The following is a 24,977-nucleotide window of genomic DNA, read 5'->3' on the forward strand; positions in this document are numbered from 1 at the left end:
TCTAGGCTTCGGAGTCAGACATATTTGGATACAACATCTACCTGCACCAGTTATTTTATCTTTCTGAGCCTGTTTTCTGCCTTGCTGTGAAGATATAAATGGATATGCACAATATGCAAATACCTTTAGGAAAACATCTCATTTATAAAAAACACTGAATAAACAGTAGTTACTGTTAAATTTATCTTGTCGTCTTTGCTCACATAGTTCCTTCAGTCTAGGGGACTTCACTTGTTTTCTTGTATTTGCCTGGGGAAACTGAGTGTTCAAATGTCACCTTAATTCAAATATCACCTCCTGATGCAAAGTCTCTTTATTTGATCTCTTAATTTATAATGACTATTACAATGTCCTTCATATTTTCCTAAAAATCTCCCTTTTCTCAGCAGCCCCCACACTAGATGATATTTTAAACTTCCTGAGAGCAGAGTTCATATCTTACAATTTTGCATTCCTAACACCTATAAGAATGCTTGTCACCCTACAGGCACAGTATCAATATCTGTTATTTACTAACTGTTAATGTTGGTAGTTTGTGTCTATCTTTTGCTACACTTGACCTTTTTCAGGACAGAGACAATGATGTATACCAAACTTCAGGAACTGGAACTGTACCTACATGATGCAGGGCTACCGTCCTGAACAAGCTGAAATGCAGAAATACAAATTCTAAATTCAAGAAAACTAACAAAGCAGTTAACGGAGATGTTTGGTTATCAAGTGTTGGAAAAACATCTAATAGACTATCTAGAAATTGCCCATAATGGTTGAGATGCTACATTAGGTACACTGAAATGGAAACAATAGGTGTTGCTTATTTTTGTCAACCAGCAAGACCCTTAAATTCTTTACTAGCCTGACAAGTCACTAGAGTTCGTACTGAAACACTGATCAAAATATTAGGTAGAAGAAAGGGATTTATTTTAAAAAGAATAAAGAAGATAAAATAACTATATATAATTCAAAATATCTTTCCCTTTAAGAAACGTTTACTAATAAATGAAAGCAAAGTTATTTTATAATAATCATGTCCATATAAAACAAGGTAAAAAGTAAAATTAAAAAATGAAGAAATTTTTTAAACCATTTTTTCCCCTTCTTACCATGATGAATTTCAAATTCTTTGGTTCCCTGTCCTTTAAATACTGCTAGACATGGCTGAAAAACATAGAAGTTACTACAGACGTCTGGTGCAGAGGAACAGTCAAACTTGCCAATCTAAAGGAAAGAGAAAGTTCAATATGTTGAAAATAGAATCTTATCCATTCAATTAAATATTCATAAGGATAATCCAAAAATGACATTTCTATAAAAACAACACAGCTTCTAAACAAGTTAATGGACCACGAAAATAAGAAACAGGAATCATTAATTTACATTTAACACTGAAACTACATTTAGTATAAATAATGTCTCTTGGAGATCTCAAAAACCTGAGTGGAAATTACCAAGAAAATATTAAGTTGTTTATGAAGCCCAACCTTCTAAAAACTTAGAGGATATTTATATTATCTTGACAAGGGGGAGAGAAAGAACGTTTTAAGACCGCAGAAGCAGAGAGATTTCATACAGTGTGGGAACAAACCCAGCAGGCAGATGATAAACCAAGAAAAAATATTTGCAGCATTTAAGATAGAGGATTCCTATTAAGAAATAAAAGATAAACATCCCATCAGGAGAAAGAAAATGGGGCAGAGACATACATAGAAAATAAAGTAGAAAGCAAATAAATAAAAATTAGTAGTATTAACATATCAATTTTGGCCTATCCAAACAGTGCTGATTATAAAGAATGGTAATACCAGGGCTGGCTCTGGTGTAGAGAGGAAATGACTCACTCCCAAGCTGTCAGTAAGAAGGAAGGCTCTGATAATGAGGATAAAAAACTTTTAAGAAAATATAACCTTGGTTCAAAAAATTCCTCATAGTGCATTTTTCCAGTGTATCTTTTTTGATATAAAAATGGAAACAACTTAAAGTTACCAGTAAGAGAGAATAGGTTAAACAACCATAGTGTAGCCATACAGGGAGAGGCTGCTTAGTCTTTGGATGCTGATACATATACATACACAAAAATATACGTATCAATATATACTACACTGGTATGCAGAAAAGTTTTAATCACTAAATGGAAAATTTTACAGAAGAGAATAAAAGCATACACATAAATTTACATGTGTACAATATGCACAGAGGTGCGCATGTATACATATGTGCCAACACATACCCACATTTACAAAGCCTCAACAGTTTTAACAGTAAATTCTTAACAGTGGTGAAAATATATATAATTTTTAGAAATCTCTAACTCATTTTTGTACTTATTTATAATATCATAATTAAAAATAATGAACATGAATTACTAATATAAAGAAACAAGTACTTAAAAAAAGCTATAGTTTTCTGCATTCCAGAAAAACTGTATCATATAGATTTATCACATACCAACTGCTCAAGAGTAATGAAGGTTTAACTTTTTCAGATATCATTTTAATTTTCAGTAGAAAAAAACAAAATAGAAGAACAAAAGCATTTAGGGGTTTCTAAATTTAGAATTCAACTAAACATCTTTAATGTTATTTAAAACATAACTTTATGTACTAAATTAAGACAGCACAAAAGCAGAAGGGTAGGCAGAATAAATTTTTCTTACTTGAATATGTTCATTTTTAAGTAGAGTTTTTAGTTTCTTCAACTCAGGATCATTTGAATTTTCATTTTGTCCAAATTGAAAAAATAAGAGCCACCGATGATGAGCTAAACGATCCTTAAAAGTGATTAAAAAAGAAAATGATAAAGGGAAAGAAACATCAGAGATGCAAAATCCTAAGAGTGCCAGTCTTTCTTTCTTTGACTTAATTTTAACTATCCTACCCATTACTTCAAAATACTGTCTAAAATTCAGACCCAGTCATATTCTTATTTTGTAGTTTATTTGGAATAATGCTATATAAACCAATTATACAGTATTACAGAAAGAAAAGAGCCACTGAATCATAAAATCTTAAGGTAGATGACTGTGTTAAGAAAAACAGTTTTAATGACACAGAGCTAAAAAGATGAAAGGTGGGGAAGCCAGATTGCTTTCAGATTTAACATAAAGTTTCAAAGGGATATAGACTTATAAAACTCTGGGATCAATAAGTAGAAGAAACTAATTGATTCTACTACAAACTGAATGCTTCTGAAGCTGCTCTGTAATTCTCAGTGAACAACACAAACTGTTCTGTAGGGAGGAACACAGAGCCCCCGCACAGATTCAAAGCTGCTTTGTGATCAGTATCTTGTCTTTTCTGGTGCTCCTCCTGAACTTGCCTTCAGGACTAGTTACACAAAGCTATAGATCCACTCTCAAGTTGCAATCCCAGCAAATCTGGCATTAGAGTTTAACCTGGAATCAACTGATAAAATTTATCAATATTTGTTACTATTTATTATTAAAAAAAAAATTACCTGTAGTGAATTTGCTGAAAGGAGTTCAAAATCTGGAAGATTATGCATTATTTCCAAATAAATTTCTTTAGCATCCAATGAACTAAGAAACTAAAATAAGAGAATCATATTGTTATTTTTTAAATCAACATTTGAGTATTTCAGTGTCTTAGTTTTTCAGTTTTCAGAGAAAGAACTTTTTAAGAAAAAAACCAAAGAAGTAATACAGTTTTCAAGCTATTTATCCTAAATGTTTTCCTTTTCAAAAAAAGACAGTGTATCATATTTTGGCAATTATTAAAGAGTTATATAACTGGGTTGTTCTTTAAAAATAGTGATGCAAAATAAATGTCATTATTAGGTGTTTTCTTACCTGGAATTTTCTGTTAACTGTGCTGGGTATTCTATGATGGTCCTCAAAATAACCTTGAGTGACCTCTGGCTCACTGGCGGGAAAAGCTGTATCATATTCAATCTAATTTTAATGCTAACCATGTTTTACAGAATGCCAGTGCTTTACAATTTTCTAAACATTGTTAGAAATTTAACAATTTTTTAAAAATTGTTAAAACAATAGAATATTTGACGATCTAATAAGATGCTTTATGGGCTTCCCTGGTGGCTGAGTGTTAAAGAATCTGCCTGCAATGCAGAAGACCAGGGTTCGATCCCTGGGTTGGGAAGATCCCCTGGAGGAGGGCAAAGCAACCCACTCCAGTACTCTTGCCTGGAGAATTCCATGGACAGAGGAGCCTGGCAGGCTACAGTCTATAAGGTTGCACAGAGTTGGACATGACTGAAGCAAGTAAGTAGCAGCAGTAGCAGCAAGATGCTTCATATCCCAATTAATAATGGCAGAAAGTGCAGAAGAACTAAAAGTGAAAGAGGAGAGTGAAAAAGTTGGCTTAAAGCTCAACATTCAGAAAACTACCATCATGGCATCCAGTCCCATCACTTCATGGCAAATAGATGGGGAAACAGTGGCTCACTTTTTTGGGGGGGCTCTGAAATCACTGCAGATGGTGACTGTAGCCATGAAATTAAAAGACACTTACTCCTTGGAAGAAAAGTTATGACCAACCTAGACAGCATATTAAAAAGCAGAGACATTACTTTGCCAACAAAGATCCGTCTAGTCAAAGCTATGGTTTTTCCAGTAGTCATGTATGGATGTGAGAGTTGGACTATAAAGAAAGCTGAGCACAGAAGAATTGAGGCTTTTGAACTGTGGTACTGGAGAAGACTAGAGAGTTCCTTGGACTGCAAGGAGATCCAACCAATCCATCCCAAAGGAGATCAGTCCTGGGTGTTTGGAAGGACTGATGTTGAAGCTGAAACTCTAATACTTGGCCACCTGATACGAAGAGCTGACTCATTAGAAAAGACCCTTATGTTGGAAAAGATTGAGGGCAGGAGGAGAAGGGGACAACAGAGGACGAGATGGCTGGATGGCATCATCAACTCAATGGACAGGAGTTTGGGTGGACTCCAGGAGCTGGTGATGGACAGGGAGGCCTGGTGTGCTGCGGTTCATGGGGTCGCAAAGATTCAGACATGACTGGCAACAACTGAACTGAACTGAATGGAAGGAATTAAGAAAAACTTACAGGAAAACTGGAATGGACCTTGTTTATTATAGAGGTTTTTAGAAATAAAGTCCCTGAACCAAACCACTGAGGAGTTTTGCAGGGTAAAATGTATGTATGTAAAATATGTATTTTAAAATTAAATACACTTTAGATCTAGGTCTCTTATTTAAAACACAAACAACCGAAATAGACACATCTCAATTCTAACAGCTGTCTATTTCTGTCCATATTTTATCCTCAGCATATTTTTTTCATGGAACTCTCTTTGCCAGTCTAATTCTCATGGAAGCAGCTGCTATTACCATAAGTGTAGCAAAAGTTACACCAAGAAAATGTATACAGGGGTTGATCAGTTTACTGTCTATCTTTAAACTATTTTCTTGACAATTCAAATATTACCTCAAAGATAAAACTCTATTAAAAACCTGTAGAAACTATTACTGTATTCAGTTTAATTATGTTCAACATGAGAACACAATCAAATGGATACAAACAGTGTCTGTAAGAATAGAAAACTCAGTTTTTCTGCTTAAAAAAAAATCTGTAGCATACTCTCAAAAATATATGAAATAATTTGTTACCAAAGGGCTTAAAAGGTCAAAACAGAAAACTTTTCATGTTTCAGTACTATAAAGCTCATTCACTTTACTCACATTCATCAAAAATTTTATGTAATTTATAAATTCACTAGAACTTCATTACAAACCTGTTTTAGAGTAAAATTTGGTAGTTTTATTTACAAGGGTATTGTGCAGCCTCTAAATTTCACCTGCCAAACGTATTTAGCTAGCATAGTGTTTTACATTTTTTAAAAACTTGAATGCTTTCAGGAGGGACAAGGACTTTAATTCATCACCCTGTGTTATCACACTTCTAATATCACTTACTTATGTTTCCTGAGATCATTTCTGAGCTTGCTGTTTTAACCAAAAAGTCCCAAGATCTCACTGAAAAATGAGATTGTTGTACTGAAGGCAAGAGCCTATGTTTAGTGTTAACCAGAGTACAGGTAATCCTCATGAGCTAATGGCAGTGTAAAATAAACCCAGGTTTTCTGGGAAATCTGGCAACATGAATTGACTTTGCAATTGCTACAGCCATCTCATTCTAAATAGATAATGGAAGAATTGCACAAAGGTGAGCAAGACAGTACATTATAACACTGCTTGTAATCATGAAAAAGTAGAAATTTCAGTATCTATCCAGAGAGGACTGGTTAAACTCATTGTTACATTTAGTCAATGAATTAGTTTCTAGGATTGTTGATGCACACATTCACAGGAATTATTGTATATACTACTATTCAGGGACACACACACATACACACACAGTATAAAGCACTTAAGCAGGCACTGAATGGGCTTCCCTTGTAGCTCAGCTGGTAAAGAGTCCGCCTGCAATGTGGGAGACCTGGGTTCGATCCCTGGATTGGGGAGATCCCCGGGAGAATGGAAAGGCTACCCACTCCAGGATTCTGGCACTATATGTAGTACTTATGTGCCAGGTACTCTTCTAGGCCCTTAGGATATGTCAGTGAAAAATTCAAACTTAAAATTTACTGCAAGAGAAAAATAAGGAAAGAATAAATATATAAGGTGAGAAGTACAATGAGGTGGATTATGAAAGATTTTAAAGAGATCCAACTATTTTCCTGATGAATAGGGTATAGGTTATAAGGTATGAGAAAAAGAGGGATCAAGAATGACTCTAGGGTATTTGGCCTTAATCATAAAAGATGAAGCTTTCATTAACTGAGATGGGGAAAAAACTAGGGAGAACAGATGTATGGGGAAATATCAGGAATATAGTTACAGACATCTAAATTTGAAAAATTAATTAATATCCCAGGGGAGACACTGAACAGGCTGGAGAATAACCACGTCTATAATGGAGAGCAGAGGCCTGGGCCAAAGGCAAAACTGGTGAGTTGCCTGCATGAAGTCGTAATTTCACACACATATAGGCAGAGAGCTGGAAGGGCATGTACCAAGACTTGATGGTGCTTGCCTATGGGTGATTTAGTTTTAATGAATTTCAAATCTTTCTTTACACATTTATATATCAAATATGAATTTCTATAATGAATACATGTCATCTATGTCAATATCAAAAAAAGAAAAAGAAAAACAGAAAACTACAGGTAGTTTGTCTTATATTAGAATCTTTTTTTGTGGGTGGGTTCTCTAGAGACCTGTCTGATATCCCAGTATTTGTTTCAGCTCCTTGACAGCTACTTGAACCTCAGCTTCTTCATTTATAAAATTAGGAAGGTGAACCAGACCAGTAGATCATCAAACTAAGTTTATATCAGAGTCAAACAGGAGGCTTTAAAAAAACCAGATACCAGATTCCAGCTAAACCTACCAATAATCTATATTTTAACATTAGAAAATATAGAAATAAATGGAAACCAATAAATATTCATTTAACCCAAGAATGTATTCCTTACCTTTGGGATTGTTAAAAGTGCAGTTTAAAAATAATCCTTACAGTTTAACTTTTTAAACTGAAGTATTAAACAGAATCCCAAATATTAAGTATTTGTTCTAAATAAATTAAGCGTTCCATAATTGGATGATATAAACTGGTTCATTTTTTTTTTTTTGCTCATTGTTTACAAAATGATATATTTGAATACATGTGTTATGTATTTATATGTAAAGAAATTAAAGGGATTCATACCAAAATACCGCTTTTCTCTTTGTTATTTAAAGTGGCTCCAGGAGGAAAATAGGCAGTGGTACTTGTTGTAATATCCAAACTTTTACAAAGGTTGTCCTGGGTGGCACAGTCCACCCATCCCACATTAACAAGACCATCCTAAAATGAAAAGAAAAAATAATATTGTAAGTTGAAAAAAAAGTTAAAAAGGATTTATAGTTCGCAAAAATACAACTGCACTACCATAAAAATTAAACTTTTAAAAAGAACACAAAAAATGATGCAGATCTGAATAATATGATTAATAAATTTGATCAAATAGATATAAAAATTACACCTCACATATGAAACATTTTAAAGCATACATAGAACACTAACAATCTTTGCAAAACAAACAAAATCTTGGCAAACTCCCAACACACAAGGACAGTTTTAATAGTGTTAAAGTATCAACACACAAGACTGTACTCCCTGACCATAATGAGGAGAGCTAAGTAAGTAAAATAACAAAACAACAAAAAATTAAGGTTTGGAAATGACAAAAACACTAACTCTCTGGTTAAAGAGGAACTCATAATTATGGAATATTTAGGAGTGAATGAAAGCACTACATGTTAAAATATACTGAACACAGCCAATCAGAAAGATGCTTATAACTACTTATAACTATGAATATATTGATCAGAAAACAAGGAAGATTACAAACAAGGGAGCTAAATGTTCAAGAAACCAGCAAAGAAAATACCTGGAATCAGTTTTTAAATGTGTTTCTTAACATGGTGATACAGTTTTGCAAAATAATTGATGCTTACCAACATACCACTTAACCTGAGACGTGTCTGTGAGGTCAAACAATCTGGGGAGGGAAAAGAAACTTATGAGGAAATTTCAGCTATTAAGTATTAAATCTATACTTTCATTTGCTGCAAACCATGATGTTGATTCTAAGGCAATAACTGGGCTGTGCTGGTAAATACTGAGACTTTTATCACTAGGTAGACACAGAGGTCAAGGTCTCATTCTTCTCCCTCCTCCTGACCTCTTCTCCCTCCCTTCCCTTCCCCTCCCTTTCCTCCCTCTACTCTTCTCTCCCCTTAGTGTCTCAGGATTTCTAGGCAAGGAAAAAAGAAGGCATTCCTTCTCAAGCACCTCTTTAAGATCTTATTCTAAAATAGCTCCTCCTATCAACAAACAGCCCCTTTGAACCAAGGAATCTCATAATTTGGGATAATAAAATGTAATGGACCTATCTGATTAACACATATGGCAAATTCTTAAAATACAGTACAATCTTAAATAGCTTCTTCACTCTCTCTTCACCCTTATGGCAGAAAGCAAAGAGGAACTGAAGAGCCTTCTTGATAAAAGTGAAAGAGGAGAGTGAAAAAGCTGGCTTAAAACTCAACATTGAGAAAACTAAGATCATGGCATCCAGCCCCATCACTTCATGGCAAACAGATGGGGAAACAACTGCAACAGTGCTCCAAAATCACTGCAGATGGTGACTGAAGCCACAAAAAAAGATGCTTGCTCCTTGGAAGAAAAGCTATGACCAACCTAGATAGTATATTAAAAACCAGAGACATTACTTTGCCAACAAAGGTCTGTCTAGTCAAAGCTGTGGTTTTTCCAGTAGTCATTAATGGATGTGAGAGTTGGGCTATAAAGAAAGCTGAGCGCCAAAGAATTGATGCTTCTGAACTGTGGTGTTGGAGAGTCCCTTGGACTGCAAGAAGATCCAACGAATCCATCCCAAAGGAGATCAGTCCTGGGTTTTCTTTGGAAGGACTGATGTTGAAGCTGAAACTCCAACACTTTGGCTACCTGATGCGAAGAGCTGACTCCTTTGAAAAGACCCTGATGCTGGGAAAGATTGAGGGCAGGAGGAGAAGGGGATGACAGAAGATGAGATGGTTGGATGGCATCACCGACTCAATGGACATGAGTCTGGGTAAACTCCGGGAACTGGTGATGGACAGGGAGGCCTGGCGTGCTGTGGTTCATGGGGTTGCAAAGAGTTGGACACGACTGAGTAACTGAACTAAACTGAACTAATCTTTGCTGAATATAGGCGCAAAAATCCTCAACAAAAGATTAGCAAACTGAATCCAACAACACTGAAAAAGCATCATATACCATGATCAAGTTGGATTCATTTCGGAGTCACAAGAATGTTTTCACATATGCAAAGCAATCAATGTGATATTAACAAAAAAGACAAAAACCATATGATCACATGATCATCTCAATAGATGCAGAAAAATCATTTCACAAAATTCAACAGCCATTCATGATAAAAACTTTCATAAAAGTGTATGTAAAGGGAACACATTACAACAAAATAAAGGTCATTTACAACAAAGCCACAGGCAAAAACATAATACTCAACAGTGAAAAACTGAAAGCCTTCCCTCTAAATTCGGGAACAAGATGAGCATGCGCACTCTCATCGCTTCTATTCAAGTATTGGAGGTCCTAGCCACAGCAATCAGACAAGGAATTGTTCAGACCAATCCTAAAGAAAAATAAAGCAGGAGGCATCATCCTACCAAACTTCAGACAATGCTACAAAGCTACAGTAATCAAGAGTGTGGTATTGGTACAAAAACAGATATATGGATCAATGGGACAGAATAGAGAGCCCAGAAAGAAACTCACACACCTATGGTCAATTAACTTTCAACAAAGGAGGCAAGAATATACAATGGGGAAAAGATGATCTCTTCCTCAAGTGGTGTTGGAAATGCTGGAGAGCCATAGGTAAATCAGTGAAGCTGGAACACACCCTGTCACCATATACGGAAATAAACAAAACAGCTTCAAGACTTAAATAGAAGATGTAACACCATAAAACTCCTAGAAGAAATCACAGGCAAAACATTCACTGACATAAATCATACCAATGTTTTCTTAGGTCAGTCTCCCGAGACAATAAGAAAAAAAACAAAAGTAAACAAATGGGACCTAATGAAACTGAAAAGCTTTTGCACAGCTAAAGAAACCACAAACAAAACAAAAAGACAACCTACAGAATGGGAGAAAATATCCGCAAACAGCGCAGCCAACCAGGGCTTAATTTCCAAAATGTACAAATAGTTCATAAAACCCAACAGCAAAAAGTCAACCCAATCAAGAAACGACCAGAAGACATAAAATACACATTTCTTCAAAGAAGAAATACCAATGGCCAATAGACACATGAAAAGATGCTCAATATTGTTAATTATTAGAGAAATGGAAATGATAACTGCAGTGAGGTACCACTTCCAGTCAGAATGACCATCATTAAAAAGTCTACAAATAGCAAATGCTGGAAAGGGAGTGGATTAAAGGGGACCTCTGACATTACTGGTGGAATGTCAGTTGGGACTGCCATTATAGAGAACATTATGGAGCTTCCTCAAAAAACGAAAACTAGTATTACCATATGACCAGTAATACCATCCCTAGGCATATATCCAGACAAAACTCCAATCCCAAAAGATGCGTGCAGCCCTATGTTCAGAGCAGCACTATTCACAACAGCCAAGACATGGAATCAACCGAAATATCCATTAGCAGATGAACGGATAAAGATGTGGAATGTACACACAATGGAACACCATTCAGCCATAAAAAAGAACGACATAACGCCATGTGCAGTAACATGGATGCAAACAGAGATCATCATACCAAGTGAAGTCACTCAGAAGAAAGAGGAAGACAGCGTACGATATGGCTTTTATGTGAAATCTAAAATATGACACAAATGAATCTATCTATGCAATAGGGTCACGAATATAGACAGCATACTGGTGGCTGCCATGGAGGAGAGAGTTTGGGAAGAGGGACAGAGTAGGAGGTTGGGGTTACCCAGAATGAATGAACAGCAAGGTGCTATTGTACAGCACAGAGCACTGTATTCAGTATCCTATGATAAACCATAATGGAAAGGAACAGAGAAAAAGGATGCATACACATGTATACTCAATCACTTAATTACGGCAGTAGTTAACACAACACTGTAAAACAACTATACTTCAATTAAAAAAAAAAGCTTTAAAGACCTAAATATAAGACATGACATCAAATAACTCTTAGAAGAAAACACAGGCAAAACATTCTCAGACATAAATTATAGCAGTATTTTCTTAGATCAGTCTCCCAGGGCAAACACAATAAACAAGCAGAAGTAAAGAACTGGGACCTAACCAAACCTACAAGCTTGGTTTTCTAAGTATGCACAGCAAAGAAGTCATCAGTAAAATGAAAAGACAACTTAAGAAACAGGAGAAAATATCTGCAAATGATGTGACCGAAAGGGGTTAATAACTAAAATACTAAATAGCTCACATGACAGAAATAATGAAAAAACAAACGACCCAATCAAAGAATTGGCAGGGACTTCCTTGACTGTCTAGAGGTTAAGAATCCACACTTACAATGCAGGGGTCACGAGTTTGATCCCTGGCTGGGGAACTAAGATCCCACATGCTGTGTCGTGCAGCCAAAAAAAACAAAAAAGGCGTAAGACCTAAACAAACATTTCTCCAAAGAAGACATATACACAGATATCCAGCACATGAAAAGATGCTCAACATGGCTACTTATTACAGAAATGCAAATCAAAACCACAAGGAGGTTCATCTGACACCAGTAAGTATGACTATTATCAAAAAGTTTACAAATAAATGCTGGAAAGTGTGGAGAAAAGGAACCTCACCAAATTGTTGGTGGGAATATAAACTGGTACTGCCACAATGGAAAATAGTATGGCAGTTCCTCAAAAAAACTAAAAATAGATCTACTGTATAATCCAGCAATTCCACTCTTGAGTATATCCAGAAATGACAAAAACTCTTAATTTGAAAAGATATATGCACCTGTGTGTTCAAGCAGAACTATTTACAATAGCCAAGATACGGAAATAAACCAAGCGTCCATTAACAGACAACTAGCTTAAGAAGATGTGGTATGGATACAAGGAGTAGTACTTGGCCATAAAAAGAATGAAATGGTGCCATCTGCAGAAACATGAATGGACCTAGAGAATATTATACTTTGTGAAGTCAGACAAATATATGATATTTATATGTGAAATCTAAAAAATAATACAAATCAATCTATATACAAAACAGAACCAAACTTGGACATAGAAAACAAACTAACAGTCACCAGAAGGGAGAGAGACGAGGGAAGGGACAAATTTGGGATGTGGGATGAACAGATACAAACTATTACACATAAAACTGATATGAAGGATTTACTGTATAACTACAGGGAATTTTACCCAATATCTTGTAATAACCTATAATGGAAGGTATCCCACAAAAAAGCAAACTGAATGCTGTACACCTGAAACCAACACAATATTGTAAATACATACTTCAACTTAAAAAAAGCAATTAATAATTATACAGCCGTATGTGTAAAATAATAAAGATATTCATTAAATAAAAATTGTAACATTAAATTAAAAAGTATAAATTGTACTCTGAAAATAGACAATAATCAATTATAGTAGCATACTTAAGATTTTCACCTAGTCTAAGAGTACATACTTCCAATTATAAGACTAGTAGCTTCTGAGGACCTAATATACAGCATATAGTGATTATATCTAATAATACTGTATTAAATCCTTGAAACTTGTTCAAAGAGCAGATCCTAAATGTTCTCATGACAAGAAGGAAGTGGTAATTATGTGACAAGATAGAGGTGTTAGCTAGTATTATGGTGGTCATCATCTTCTAACATGTAAGTGTTTCAGATCAACAAATTGTACACCTTAAAGTTACACAATGTTCTATGTCAATTATATCTCAATAAAGCTATGGGAAAAAAAAAGACTGTCACCTAAAAATCAAATGTCATGGTCTCTTCATCATAACAAAACAACAAATAATATTACCGCTTCCTTCGGAACAAAAAGTGATCAGCCAGCCAATACCAGCAGCAAATGCAGTTTGTATGGAGTTAACAAAATTTCCTTAAAAGAAAATAAAGAAAATTTCTGATCACTTACTACTCCACAATGGAAACCATTTTCTAAATGGGATTTCCCATCTAATCTCACCCATTTCCAATCTACTCGAGTAGTTTTCAGGATTCCTAAAAATCCTCTTGAGCATGTCAAATTCCTACCCTGACTTTTTTTTTTCCCAATCATATAAAATCTAAATTCATTATTAAGAAAGAAACTCAAATTGGCAAGTTAGGCCCCTTGTGATCTGAGCTTTGTCTACCCATTCAGTTGGTCATTCCTTCCCCAAACCACTCTACTCTTTACCCATCTTTTGTCAGATTCATGAAATATTGCCAGCTTCCAAATACGGTGACCTTTTAAGGATTCCTCTTCATTTTCAAGACAGATTGGATCTGATTTCATTCAGGAAGAATTTCCTAACCCTTCCTCCTTTCCCCACCTGAATTCCTTCATATCCTTCATGCTTCCCTAAGCTTACCTCTATCATAGTAGTCACTACTCTGTATTTTAATGGTTTAATAATGGGGTCCCAGAAGGCAAAGATTATACAGTTTATGGCTACAGCCCTAGTACTTAACAGCTTTGGAGACATAACTGGGGTCATTGAATGATATGAGCATCCCTTTAGGGCTTCCCTGGTGGCTCAGATGGTAAAGCGTCTGCCTACAATGTGGGAGACCTGGGTTCGATCCCTGGGTCGGGAAGATCCCTGGAGAGGAAATGGCAACCCACTCCAGTATTCTTGCCTGGAAAATCCCATGGACGGAGGAGCCTGGTAGGCTACAGTCCATGGGGTCGCAAAGAGTCGGACACAACTGAGCAACTTCACTTTCACTTTAGAAGTGAATACTATCATTTCATGGGTAGTACAGAGTAATTACATAACTCCTCTAAAGCCACTTGATGAATTAAATGCCTGAGATTAGAAGAGTTCTTAAACTTCAAAATTAAATTGAATAGGCATAAATTTACACCTGATATAGTATACTTACGAAATCAATAAAACACTTGTTTTACTAAATATTCAGTTGCACTTTCAAAGTTGCCTTTTCACCTAGCCCCATCTCATATCCATATCCTACATCAAACTTGTTTTCATTTCTGTATAAGTTAAATTTATGAAAGGCCTATTATTTAGCAGAGTTCAGAACAAATGACATAATTCCTTTCTAAGAAGCATGGAAAAGATAATATGATCAGAACACTGATATTACTACTGAAAAATCTGAAATACCAATTCAAAGTATCCTTGAAAATTAAGCAAATTATGAAGACAAAATTACCTGTCCATAATTCTGTCACTGTGCTTCTAACATGCTGCATGGCGAAATTCATTAAACTTTCCTTTGATCTGTCACCATGGTATTTCACTGCAGCCTATATTTTCATTTATAAAAAGAGAAACATCTTTTACTTTTTAAGACTCAAACAAATACCTTGATTCTCCATTATTCTGAATAAGTAAGATATGTCTTTCAATGGTAAAGTGTTTTTCTAAATGACATGCTAAGAATCTTGATTGTACAGATTCCCTATCAGATATGTGAATAATATTATTTATAATTGTTTTAGTTTCAGATTTATCACTTAACACTGGGGAAAGAAAGGGAAATTAGAATTTTATATTCAATGAGAGAAAACACCTGTAAAATACTTTGTAAATTATAAAGTACAACATGCATATTGGTTATCATTATATTCCTTAAGATGGAAACTGAAATTGGCAAACATTTCATTTTGTTAAAGTAATGGCATCTAAAAGTATTTACAGTATAATCAAAAATGTTTATTATGACTAGAGCATAGTTAGCACCTAAAATAAGAAAAACCAAAAGAGTCTACAAATTCACATATTGTGTTTTCTCTAGTATTCCTCTTGTTATAATGTTCCATCAAATAAAAAAAAAAAAAGCCAATTTTATATCTTACCATTCCAGACCTAAAAATGAAAAGGCTGGGATAACTGTTGACTCCTTTCATTCGGCAAAGCATTCTATCATCGCCACAGTTAACTGCTCCAATTCGAAGCAATCCATCTACTTCTTTTGCAAAGTCTCTCCACTATGAGGGAAAAAAAAGTAGTTCTCTGATAAAATAATTTACGTTTCCTTGAACATTCTTCAAACTATACTTCCTTAAAGGAGAATATATTCATGAAATAAAACCATAAACATGTGAAAAAATATGATAGCTATTTCTGATTGTTAAATCCTAACATATTTTTAAAAACACTCAAATAATAGATACACTGTAAATAGTAAAATTTTAATAATCAGGATGTAAAAAATACTTACTGTGGGAGCTAAATCATGGCAGTGTGAACACCCTGGGGAGTAAAAGTTCACAAACCACAGTTCTCCAGAATTAACAGCAGCATCTAAAAATACATAAACCAAACAACTTGTAATTATTTACTAAAGGTTTGTACATGTTTTAGTTCACAATTTTCCTTGAGATCAAAATGAAAAAAATGAGTCATATCTCTCAAATTGCCTTTATCTTTTTCTATACATTTTTAAAAGAAGAAAACATACTATTTCAACTGTCAAACACCACCTTTAAACAAAAAAACAACAAAAAACCTCTTCCAAGCTCTACTTCAATAAGATGCAGTCTTGAACTGCATGATCTATGTCACCAAGAAGCTGTAAAAATAAAGGAAGCAACCTAAGGAAGCAACAGTCAAACCGCACATGAGAGGTTGTGTGGATGACAGAAATGGAGAAAGGACCACAGAGACTGGGGTTTAAGGCTGTTCTATCTGCAGCACCGGTTAAGCATACAGTCAAATTCTGACAGCTACTCCAATTACAAAAGAATGTGTTAAGGGACTTACATGACAGTAAGGACTGTGGAGATTAAATCTAACCTTTGCTCTTAATAGGGGTTTCCCTTGTGACTCAGCTGATAAAGAATCAGCCTGCAATGCAGGAGAGCTGGGTTCAATCCCTGGGTTGGGAAGATGCCCTGGAGAAGTGAAAGGCTACCCACTCCAGTATTCTGGCCTGGAGAATTCCAGGGACTGTATAGTCCACGGGGTTGCAAAGAGTCAGACATGACTCAGCTACCTTCACTTTCACTTTTTGCTCTTAATAAGACATTTTCCTTGGAAAACTGCGTTATCTGAAGTATTAGATCAAGGCTTTTAACAATTCAAAACATGAATATATATTTGCTAAAATAATAGACCAAACACTACATAATATCTACTCCACAATTACATGTTATAATCTAACCTATAAAGGACCTGATACAAACAAAATCCATTCATTTAAAAATTTTATGATTGTAAGGATGTGCTCTAACATTCAAGACAAAAAGTTTAAGACAATTTGCTTTTGGCTAAAGAGTTTCTATATAATTCCACACTAAAATCAGCAATTTTAAAAGAAAAATCCAAAAGTCATAATAAATCATACTAAGACATCAAAACACACACACTATTCGAAATACATATAACTGATTCAGTTTAATTAGTAGTGTGTGCAGTAATTTTCACCTACATTTCAATGCCAAGATACATGGGTCTGTGGGAAAAATTATAGGCAAAGTGTGTACATTAGGATTTTATTGGCTGTTCTTTGGCAAAGTTTATAAAGTCTGATGAATAGACCACTCTATCTAGGTTGTCAAAATAACTGCCATGCTGCCTTGGACCACCAACTGGTAGGAACAGAGGTAAAATCGTACATGTTCTCGGCCCCATTCTTCTGGGATCTCTATAATGCAAGTGTCAGTATGGACGATGACATCCCAGGGGTTTCTTACACTGTCCTCATTTCTATTCTGTGTTCATTTTCCTGTTCAGTTTCAGTGGTTTCCACTGTCTTCCTCTGTATCATATAATCTACTTGTTGACCTCTTTCAGTGTATTTTTTACTTAAGTTATTGCATTCCTCACCTCTGTTTAGTTGCTCTTTATGTTTTCTAACTCTTTATTCAAAAACTTCTAACTTCTCACTCTGTTCATTCAATCTTCTCCTAAGTTCTTTGAACATCTTTAAAGTGATGAGAAGGAAAACCTACAGCTAAGAATACCCAGCAAGGCTGTCATTAAGATTTGAAGGACAGATTGAAAGTTTTACAGAGAAGCAAAAGCTAAGAGTTCATCACCATGAAACCATATTTCCAAGAAATATGGGACTTCTTTTTTTTAAATAGGGACTTCTTTTTTTTTAATTTTGTTATTTTTTTTAACTTTTCTTTTATTGGAGGATAATTGCTTTACAATATGGTGTTGGCCTCTGTGATATACTAACATGAGTCAGCCACAGGGGATTTATCTAAGTGAAAAAAGAAAAGGCTACAACTACAAACATGAAAATTACAGAAGGAAAGAATCTCACTGTTAAAGCCAAATATACAATAAAGGTAGTAAATCTGTCATGTATAAAGCTAGTAGGAAGGTTAAAAGACAAAATAGAAAAATCATCTATATCCACAATAAGTAATTAAGAAACATACAAAAATATGTAAAATATGATGTTAAAATCTGTGAATGTCATGGTGGGAGGAGTAAAATGCAGGGTTGTTATAATGAGTTTGAACCTATGAGATCAGAAAATTAAAATAATCATACACACATATACAGACTGCTATGTAGTGTGAGGAGTATCCTCAGTAACTATACAGTTTCTGTGTATGGTGACATATTGTAATTAGACTTACCATAGCAATCATTTTGAAATGCATAGAAATGACAAATCTCTGTGCTGTGTAACAAGAGCTAATATAGTGTTGTAGGTCATTATACTTCAAAAACAACCTCACAGAAAAAGAGATCAGATTTGTGGTTAGCAGAGGCAGAGGTGGGGGAAAGGGGTAACTGGATGAAGGTGATCCAAAGAAACAAACTTTGAGTTATAAGACAAATAACTACTAGGGATGTAATGTACAATATAATCAACAATGCTGTATATTACATATAAAAGTTGTTAAAAGAAATCCTGAGAGTTCTCATTACAAGAAAATTGTTTTCCACCTTGGTACTTTGTTTTCATAGAGTACTTCTAATTTGCCCAGTTCCCACTATTGTTGACAATATCTGTAAAATTCTATTATCAAAGCGCAATGAGATGTTTTTGTACAACTCAGTGACCCAGAAAAGAAGAAGTATATTTCAAAATGTGATTTTCAATTTCTAAACTATACAGCTAATGTTTGTTAACATTTATACAATTATAGCTAACAGCTTCTGTTAGCCCCAGAAAAATGTTTAAAAAAAAAGCTGAAGTGCTTTGAGTTCCTCTTTCATTTCTTGAGTTTGTCTTCAAAAGAATGCATGTATTGTGTGGGTAACTACTCCAAATAACTGGTGTTAAGTGCAGGATATTCTCTGTTTTTACAGATACTATCTAGAACTTGTTTTTAGTAACGTTTCTGTGACTTATAAAAAGATAATACAAATCACGTTTAATGGGAAGGATAAGAACTTCAAAGTCAAGTGTATTAATCACATTTTCTTTTCTGTATTACAGTTGAATTCTACTCCTGATAAAAGTGAACTATGTAATTCGAAGAATTGATGCTTTTGAACTGTGGTCTTGGAGAAGACTCTTGCGAGTCCCTTGGACTGCAAGGAGATCAAACCAGTCCATCCTAAAGGAAATCAGTCCTGATATTCATTGAAAGGACTGAAGCTGAAACTCCAATACTTTGGCCACCTGATGTGAAGAACTGACTCTTTTGAAAAGACCCTGAGGCTGGGAAAGATAGAAGGTGGGAGAAGGGGACAACAGAGGATGAGATGGTTGGATGGCATTACCAACTCAATGGACATGAGTTTGAGTAAACCCCAGGAGTTGGTGGACAGGGAGGCCTGGTGTGCTGCAGTCCATGGGGTCGCAAAGAGTCAGACATGACTGAGCAACTGAACTGAACTGAGGTAATTTGGATTAACTCTCCCACCACAATTGCAGAATTGGACAAAATACAGAAGACTTCTGTTGAAAGCATCAGAGTTACCAATGCAGTTGAAGAATTACGGGACCCCTAGGAACAGGAGGAGGTAGAAATCAGGGGGTTAATGTTTGCCACCTCTTGACAGGCAAGAAACTATGCAGCTTTCAATAGATTCATGAGACAAGAGACAGAAGAATGAAGTTCAGGGCACACGTAGAGAGGGTTCTATATATAAAGGTGAAGTGAAAAGAGACTAGTCTTGTATAAGTCCAAAGCTCAGCTTTCCAATCATTTCAATCCCTGGAAAAAACTGATCTAAGGTTGTTAGTGACTTTAGTCAAAAGAAAACAGAATTTCTCTCTGGAGCAAATGAACACAAAATACCTTAAAAATAACCTCATAATTATTAGTTACACAAAAGATAAATTAGGTAAACCAAACCAATAGAAACTACTGGTAATAGGAAGAGACCCACACCAAGTAGGCTAATGTGATATTTACATAAGCACAAACTGATAAGGACTATCCATCCTTTTCCTCCTCCCTTGGCTTCTTCAACTGAAACTCTGGGATCACCCTGTCTTAGTCTAGTCACACACAGGGTAGTATTTGAGTTCAAATGGAATATTGGCCACTTTGCACTGAACCTGTCGAAGTCATTTAATTATTTCTGAATAACTGTCTCTAAGATTTTGTGACTGTAATCTATTTTTAACTACTATTTGGAGTTCTACATGAACTATTAGCAGTTCTTAACCTTTTCTCTGTAATGACTAATCTGAAAAAGTCTGAACCCATGTACGATACAGCCATCAGGAAAGTCTTTCATTCTGGGTAAATTCATGATTTAATCAGCTTGCAGGTTTTGTTCGGTTCCTCTATCTCTAATTCCAAATTTTCTGTCCCATAGGACAAAATACTTACTGATAGACTAGCAGATGAGACAATAACGACATAAAAAGCAATAGGTTCATACAACTACCTGCCAGTAAGTTATGATTCTGCCAGCATGTGATATGAGTATCAATTCTGTCTACCAATAATACAAATAAAATTTTTTCATTTTTTTTTATAGAGAAGATATTATTTAATGTTCCTTAGAACTTATTCAGGTATTCACTACAAGACTTTAAACAAAATAATGTACTGAATAGCTATCTCGTAGACCTGAACTCACTATGTTGTAGAAAATACGAATATGATGCAACCTTTGCTTAGAAGGAACTGTACAAAACCCACTGGTTTTAACACATTATTAAAATGAGAAATTACATATACATTTTGCACCTAGTAAGTCATTTTAGTTAATTAAATGAAACTGTAACAAAGCAAAATAAAATTGAAATATGATTTAAGGTAAAATATAGTTTTAAAGTAGAATATTTTACTAAAAGTGTACTAGTTTGAAAGTATTAAGAATACTGAACGTTTTCTAAAGTACACTGCAAAGTACAGAAGTATATTTTTATATCCATTTTCACACAAATCACAGATTAAAGTAAATCTACTTGCAAAAATGACCACATACTTATTTAAAACTCTGAAACACAAAACCAGAAGTATTTCTGCAAGTTTTTTTTAATGATGTGAAAAAATATAGAAAAATAGAATAGATACTGGTTCATTATCTCAAATATGTCAATTATACACAAACACAAGTATAGAATGTTGAGGATGTTGCTAGCACTTCTATGGTTTCAGCTGCCAAATAAGAGGAATAATAGTAGCTAATACACAGGAATGTTCGAAACATTCATTAACATAATAGAAGGAAAGTTGATGATATGCTAAAATCTACAATAAAAGAAACTATGTTAAAATCTCGATGATGATTATAAAACATTATTTAAAATACAATATATACCATTTTGGAGAAGGCAATGGCAACCCACTCCAGTACTCTTGCCTGGAAAATCCCATGGATGGAGGAGCCTGGTAGGCTACAGTCCATGGGGTCATGAAGAGTTGGACAGGACTGAGCGACTTCACTTTCACTTTTCACTTTCCTGCATTGGAGAAGGAAATGGCAACCCACTCCAGTGTTCTTGCCTGGAGAATCCCAGGGACAGGGGAGCCTGGTGGGCTGCCGTCTATGGGGTCGCACAGAGTCAGACACGACCGACGCGACTTAGCAGCAGCATATACCATTTACCTTGCTAAAATTAGAAAAACTTCTAAATTCTAAATACATTTGTCTTTGAGGGAATTTTAGTTAAAGAGACTGGTCTTAAACTAGTTTTGGAAAATCATAAATGCACAAACTTACCAAATTCTCTTCTATCCAATGTTATGATTTCAGGATCATCATCATAAATACCTAATTTTAGAAGTAAATAAAATTATGAAATTAAAACTTCATCATATAAATAAACACATTAAAAATGTCATTTTCTTTCAATCATCAAAAATCAAGATTATTCTAAATCTCAAGTTGAAGAATATGCAACACTAAGAATCTATTCTACTTTTCTAGGAGTAAAGCAAAGAGTAAATAGTAACAGCGGTGATACATTTATTAAAGAGTGATCAAAAGACATTTCCTGATATGTCACAGGTGCCTGTGTTGCGGGTGTGGCTCCTAACAGTCACACAAGTTCATCTCCACAGAAAAGTTTTATTATGTTTTTTTGAAGAAGCTTTTATTTGAAAATAATTATAGACTTTTATTAAGTTGTAAAAATAGTTTGGACTCCCATTTACCCAGCTTCCCCTAATGGTGACATACCATGCAATTTTAGTACAATATCCAAACCAGGAAATTGGAATAGTATATTACTTTCAGATCTCATTCACCTTCAGACTGCATGTTTTTCTTTTTAATGTGCTATCATTTAAAAATGTTTTGTATCACTAAATGTCTTATATAATTAGAGTATTTGCAGAGGTAGAAGCAAACTTAAATATAAAATTTATTTATTATAATAACACCAATGTAAGTTTCTCATTACTATGTAAGATATCAATGAATAAATATTAAGTGACAGATATATACAGAGGTTAGTATTTGATTTTCTGAGACATATGATTTGTCACAACTATGCAACTCTGCCCTGAAGTGTGAAAAATAATATGTACATAGATGAGCAAAACTGCATTCCAATAAAACTTCACAAAACCAGGTGGCAGGCCAGACTTAGCCTGTGAAATACTGACGTAGCCTATGAAATACTGACTTGTAACACTTGTTATAGACTATCAAACGATAGGGAATATACCTGAAAATATTATATTGAAAAGTCAGTTTCAAGAAATAAATACTGCAGATGTAAACTGAAAATATTTTATTGAGTCTAAGATAAAAGCATACTTGAGTTCTCAGCCTGCATTTGAGGCTAATAAATGACCACTGGGTATCAGAACGCTCCCTCTTCGCTTGACACCTGCGTTTACTTTCCCCGCCCTCCATCCCTTTTACTTGTTCACTCTCCCTGCTCTTGCCCTCTCATTCCTGTCACACCTCAAGCCATCATTCATCACCAAGAAGGATGGTATTTCTACTGACGTGACCACTATTAAAGGAAACTTCAATCTTTCCTGGAAAATATGCTGCTCTAAAAATACTAGAAGGCTTCAATAGTTAACTTCTAATACAAATATTTTTAAAAATTAAATGCAATCGTTTTAAGTATTTAACAAGATTATGACCAAAACACCTCCATATTTACTCATGGATCTACATACTACTTGACTTTCCTCTTGAATTCCACTCCCATGTTGCATTAAAAAGAGGGTCTAGGGGATGCACATTAATTACATAAATAAGCTAACTGGTGAAACAAAATTAATTTCTAATTTACTTGAATAAAAAATAACTTCATAAGGAATATCTATCATCTTACCAAAATCATAACGGTAGTAATTCCAGCTTTCATACTGGCCTCCTTGATTATCTGCAAGTCCCTTTTCTCCATATTTGTCGTATTTTTTCCGCAGATCTTCATCTTTGAGTACTTCATATGCTCTATTTACTTTCAAAAAATCACTATGTGCATTTGGGTTATTCTATTAAAAACATTAGATATAATATTTGTTTCAGATACACAATCAACTGATTTAATTCTGAGAATTCTTTGAGAGTAGATACCAAGATGAGGAGTAGTTTAATATGAAATGGGCATCACACATTGAAATTAAAAAGTAAAAAAAGTATTTTTAAAAAACTACAAAAAATTAAGAAAAGTAACAAAGAAATGAGAATTAATGCCTCAAGAGGCTGATCAGAGGTGGTCATAAAATTATGACCTCTAATAGATGCAACAGAAAAAACAGACTAATGAACCCTTGGAAACAATATTGTAAATATTATGTGTGACCTCTAAAACAATCACAAAGAAAATTTTAGGTTACCTATTTGAGGCAAAATCTAAAAAAAAGTATGTAACACAATCTATCATATAATGACATAAGAACTAATACCAGAATAATAACTCAAAACTGGACTGATATGTTTCATTTGTCAGTGTTTCTCATAGAACTGCTTTTCGAAGAATGCTTTCATTTAAATCAGCAAGCCCCAACCATTCTGGCACCTGGGACCCTTCCCAAGGAAGATAAATTTTCAACGGATGGGGTGGGGCATGGGGTGTGGTTTCTCGATGACTTATGCACATGACATTTATTGTTTATTTATTTCTATTATTATTACACCAGCTCCACTTTAAATTTTCAGGTAATGACATTTGAAAATTTAAAGAAAAATTTGAAAAAATGAAAATCCTATACACAACAGAATGCTGATCTCAGGAAAAGATTACCAATTAACAAGAGTTTTAGAGCAATACCAATTCTATTGCTTGGCTTTATGTGATGGAAATAAAATAATCCTACTTAAAATTCTATCTAGGGACTTCCCCGGTGGCCTAGCGGTTAGGATTCCTTTCATTGTGGTGGCCTGGGTTCAATCCCTGGTCAGGGAAGATCCTGCAAGCAGAGTGGTGTGGCCAAAAATAAAAATAAGTAAAAATAATTTTAAAAATAGTTACTGAAGTTAACAATAAAAACTTTATCTAGAAAATTATAGTTAAATCTTTCTTCTTGATGATTATCAAATCTCATTAAGAAAAAGACAAAATGAGATAAATTATAAAAATATCTTAAGAATTAAAAGTTTTGAAAGATTACATTATGGAATACATAACCAAATATTTATGATTGGCATTAACTGGACTTGGCTGCCAAGTTTTACTTTGTAATACTTTCTGACTCTGGTTTTAGATTTGTACATAGGAGAAAAAAGTGGAAGCATGCTATTAATAGCTATTGCTGCTGTTTTTAGCAAGACATACCATCTATATGTTCTAAGCAAATACTTTTTCTTACTGTTCTAAAATACTTGATTTTAACCTGCTTTACAAAGAAAACTACTTCTGCTTTATGATTAACATCTGTAACAGAACTGCTGGAAATTAGTTTTCAAATCGAGAGAACTG

At 34.6% G+C, this 24,977-nt stretch overlaps 1 protein-coding gene across 1 annotated transcript in view; it reads right to left on the reverse strand.

Moving 5' to 3' along the window:
• The window catches only part of DNAJC10 (DnaJ heat shock protein family (Hsp40) member C10), a 47,929-nt gene that overhangs the window by 20,694 nt on the left and 2,258 nt on the right, over positions 1-24,977 (reverse strand). Inside the window, 11 exon segments of the mRNA NM_001099121.2 lie at positions 1,104-1,218; positions 2,654-2,767; positions 3,454-3,543; positions 7,704-7,841; positions 8,495-8,538; positions 13,573-13,650; positions 14,931-15,024; positions 15,577-15,708; positions 15,942-16,024; positions 21,815-21,865; positions 23,388-23,550. Of these exon segments, the coding sequence (NP_001092591.1) occupies positions 1,104-1,218; positions 2,654-2,767; positions 3,454-3,543; positions 7,704-7,841; positions 8,495-8,538; positions 13,573-13,650; positions 14,931-15,024; positions 15,577-15,708; positions 15,942-16,024; positions 21,815-21,865; positions 23,388-23,550 (1,102 nt within the window).

This window comes from Bos taurus, chromosome 2, assembly GCF_002263795.3.
Source record: "Bos taurus isolate L1 Dominette 01449 registration number 42190680 breed Hereford chromosome 2, ARS-UCD2.0, whole genome shotgun sequence".
Lineage (NCBI taxonomy): Eukaryota > Metazoa > Chordata > Mammalia > Artiodactyla > Bovidae > Bos > Bos taurus.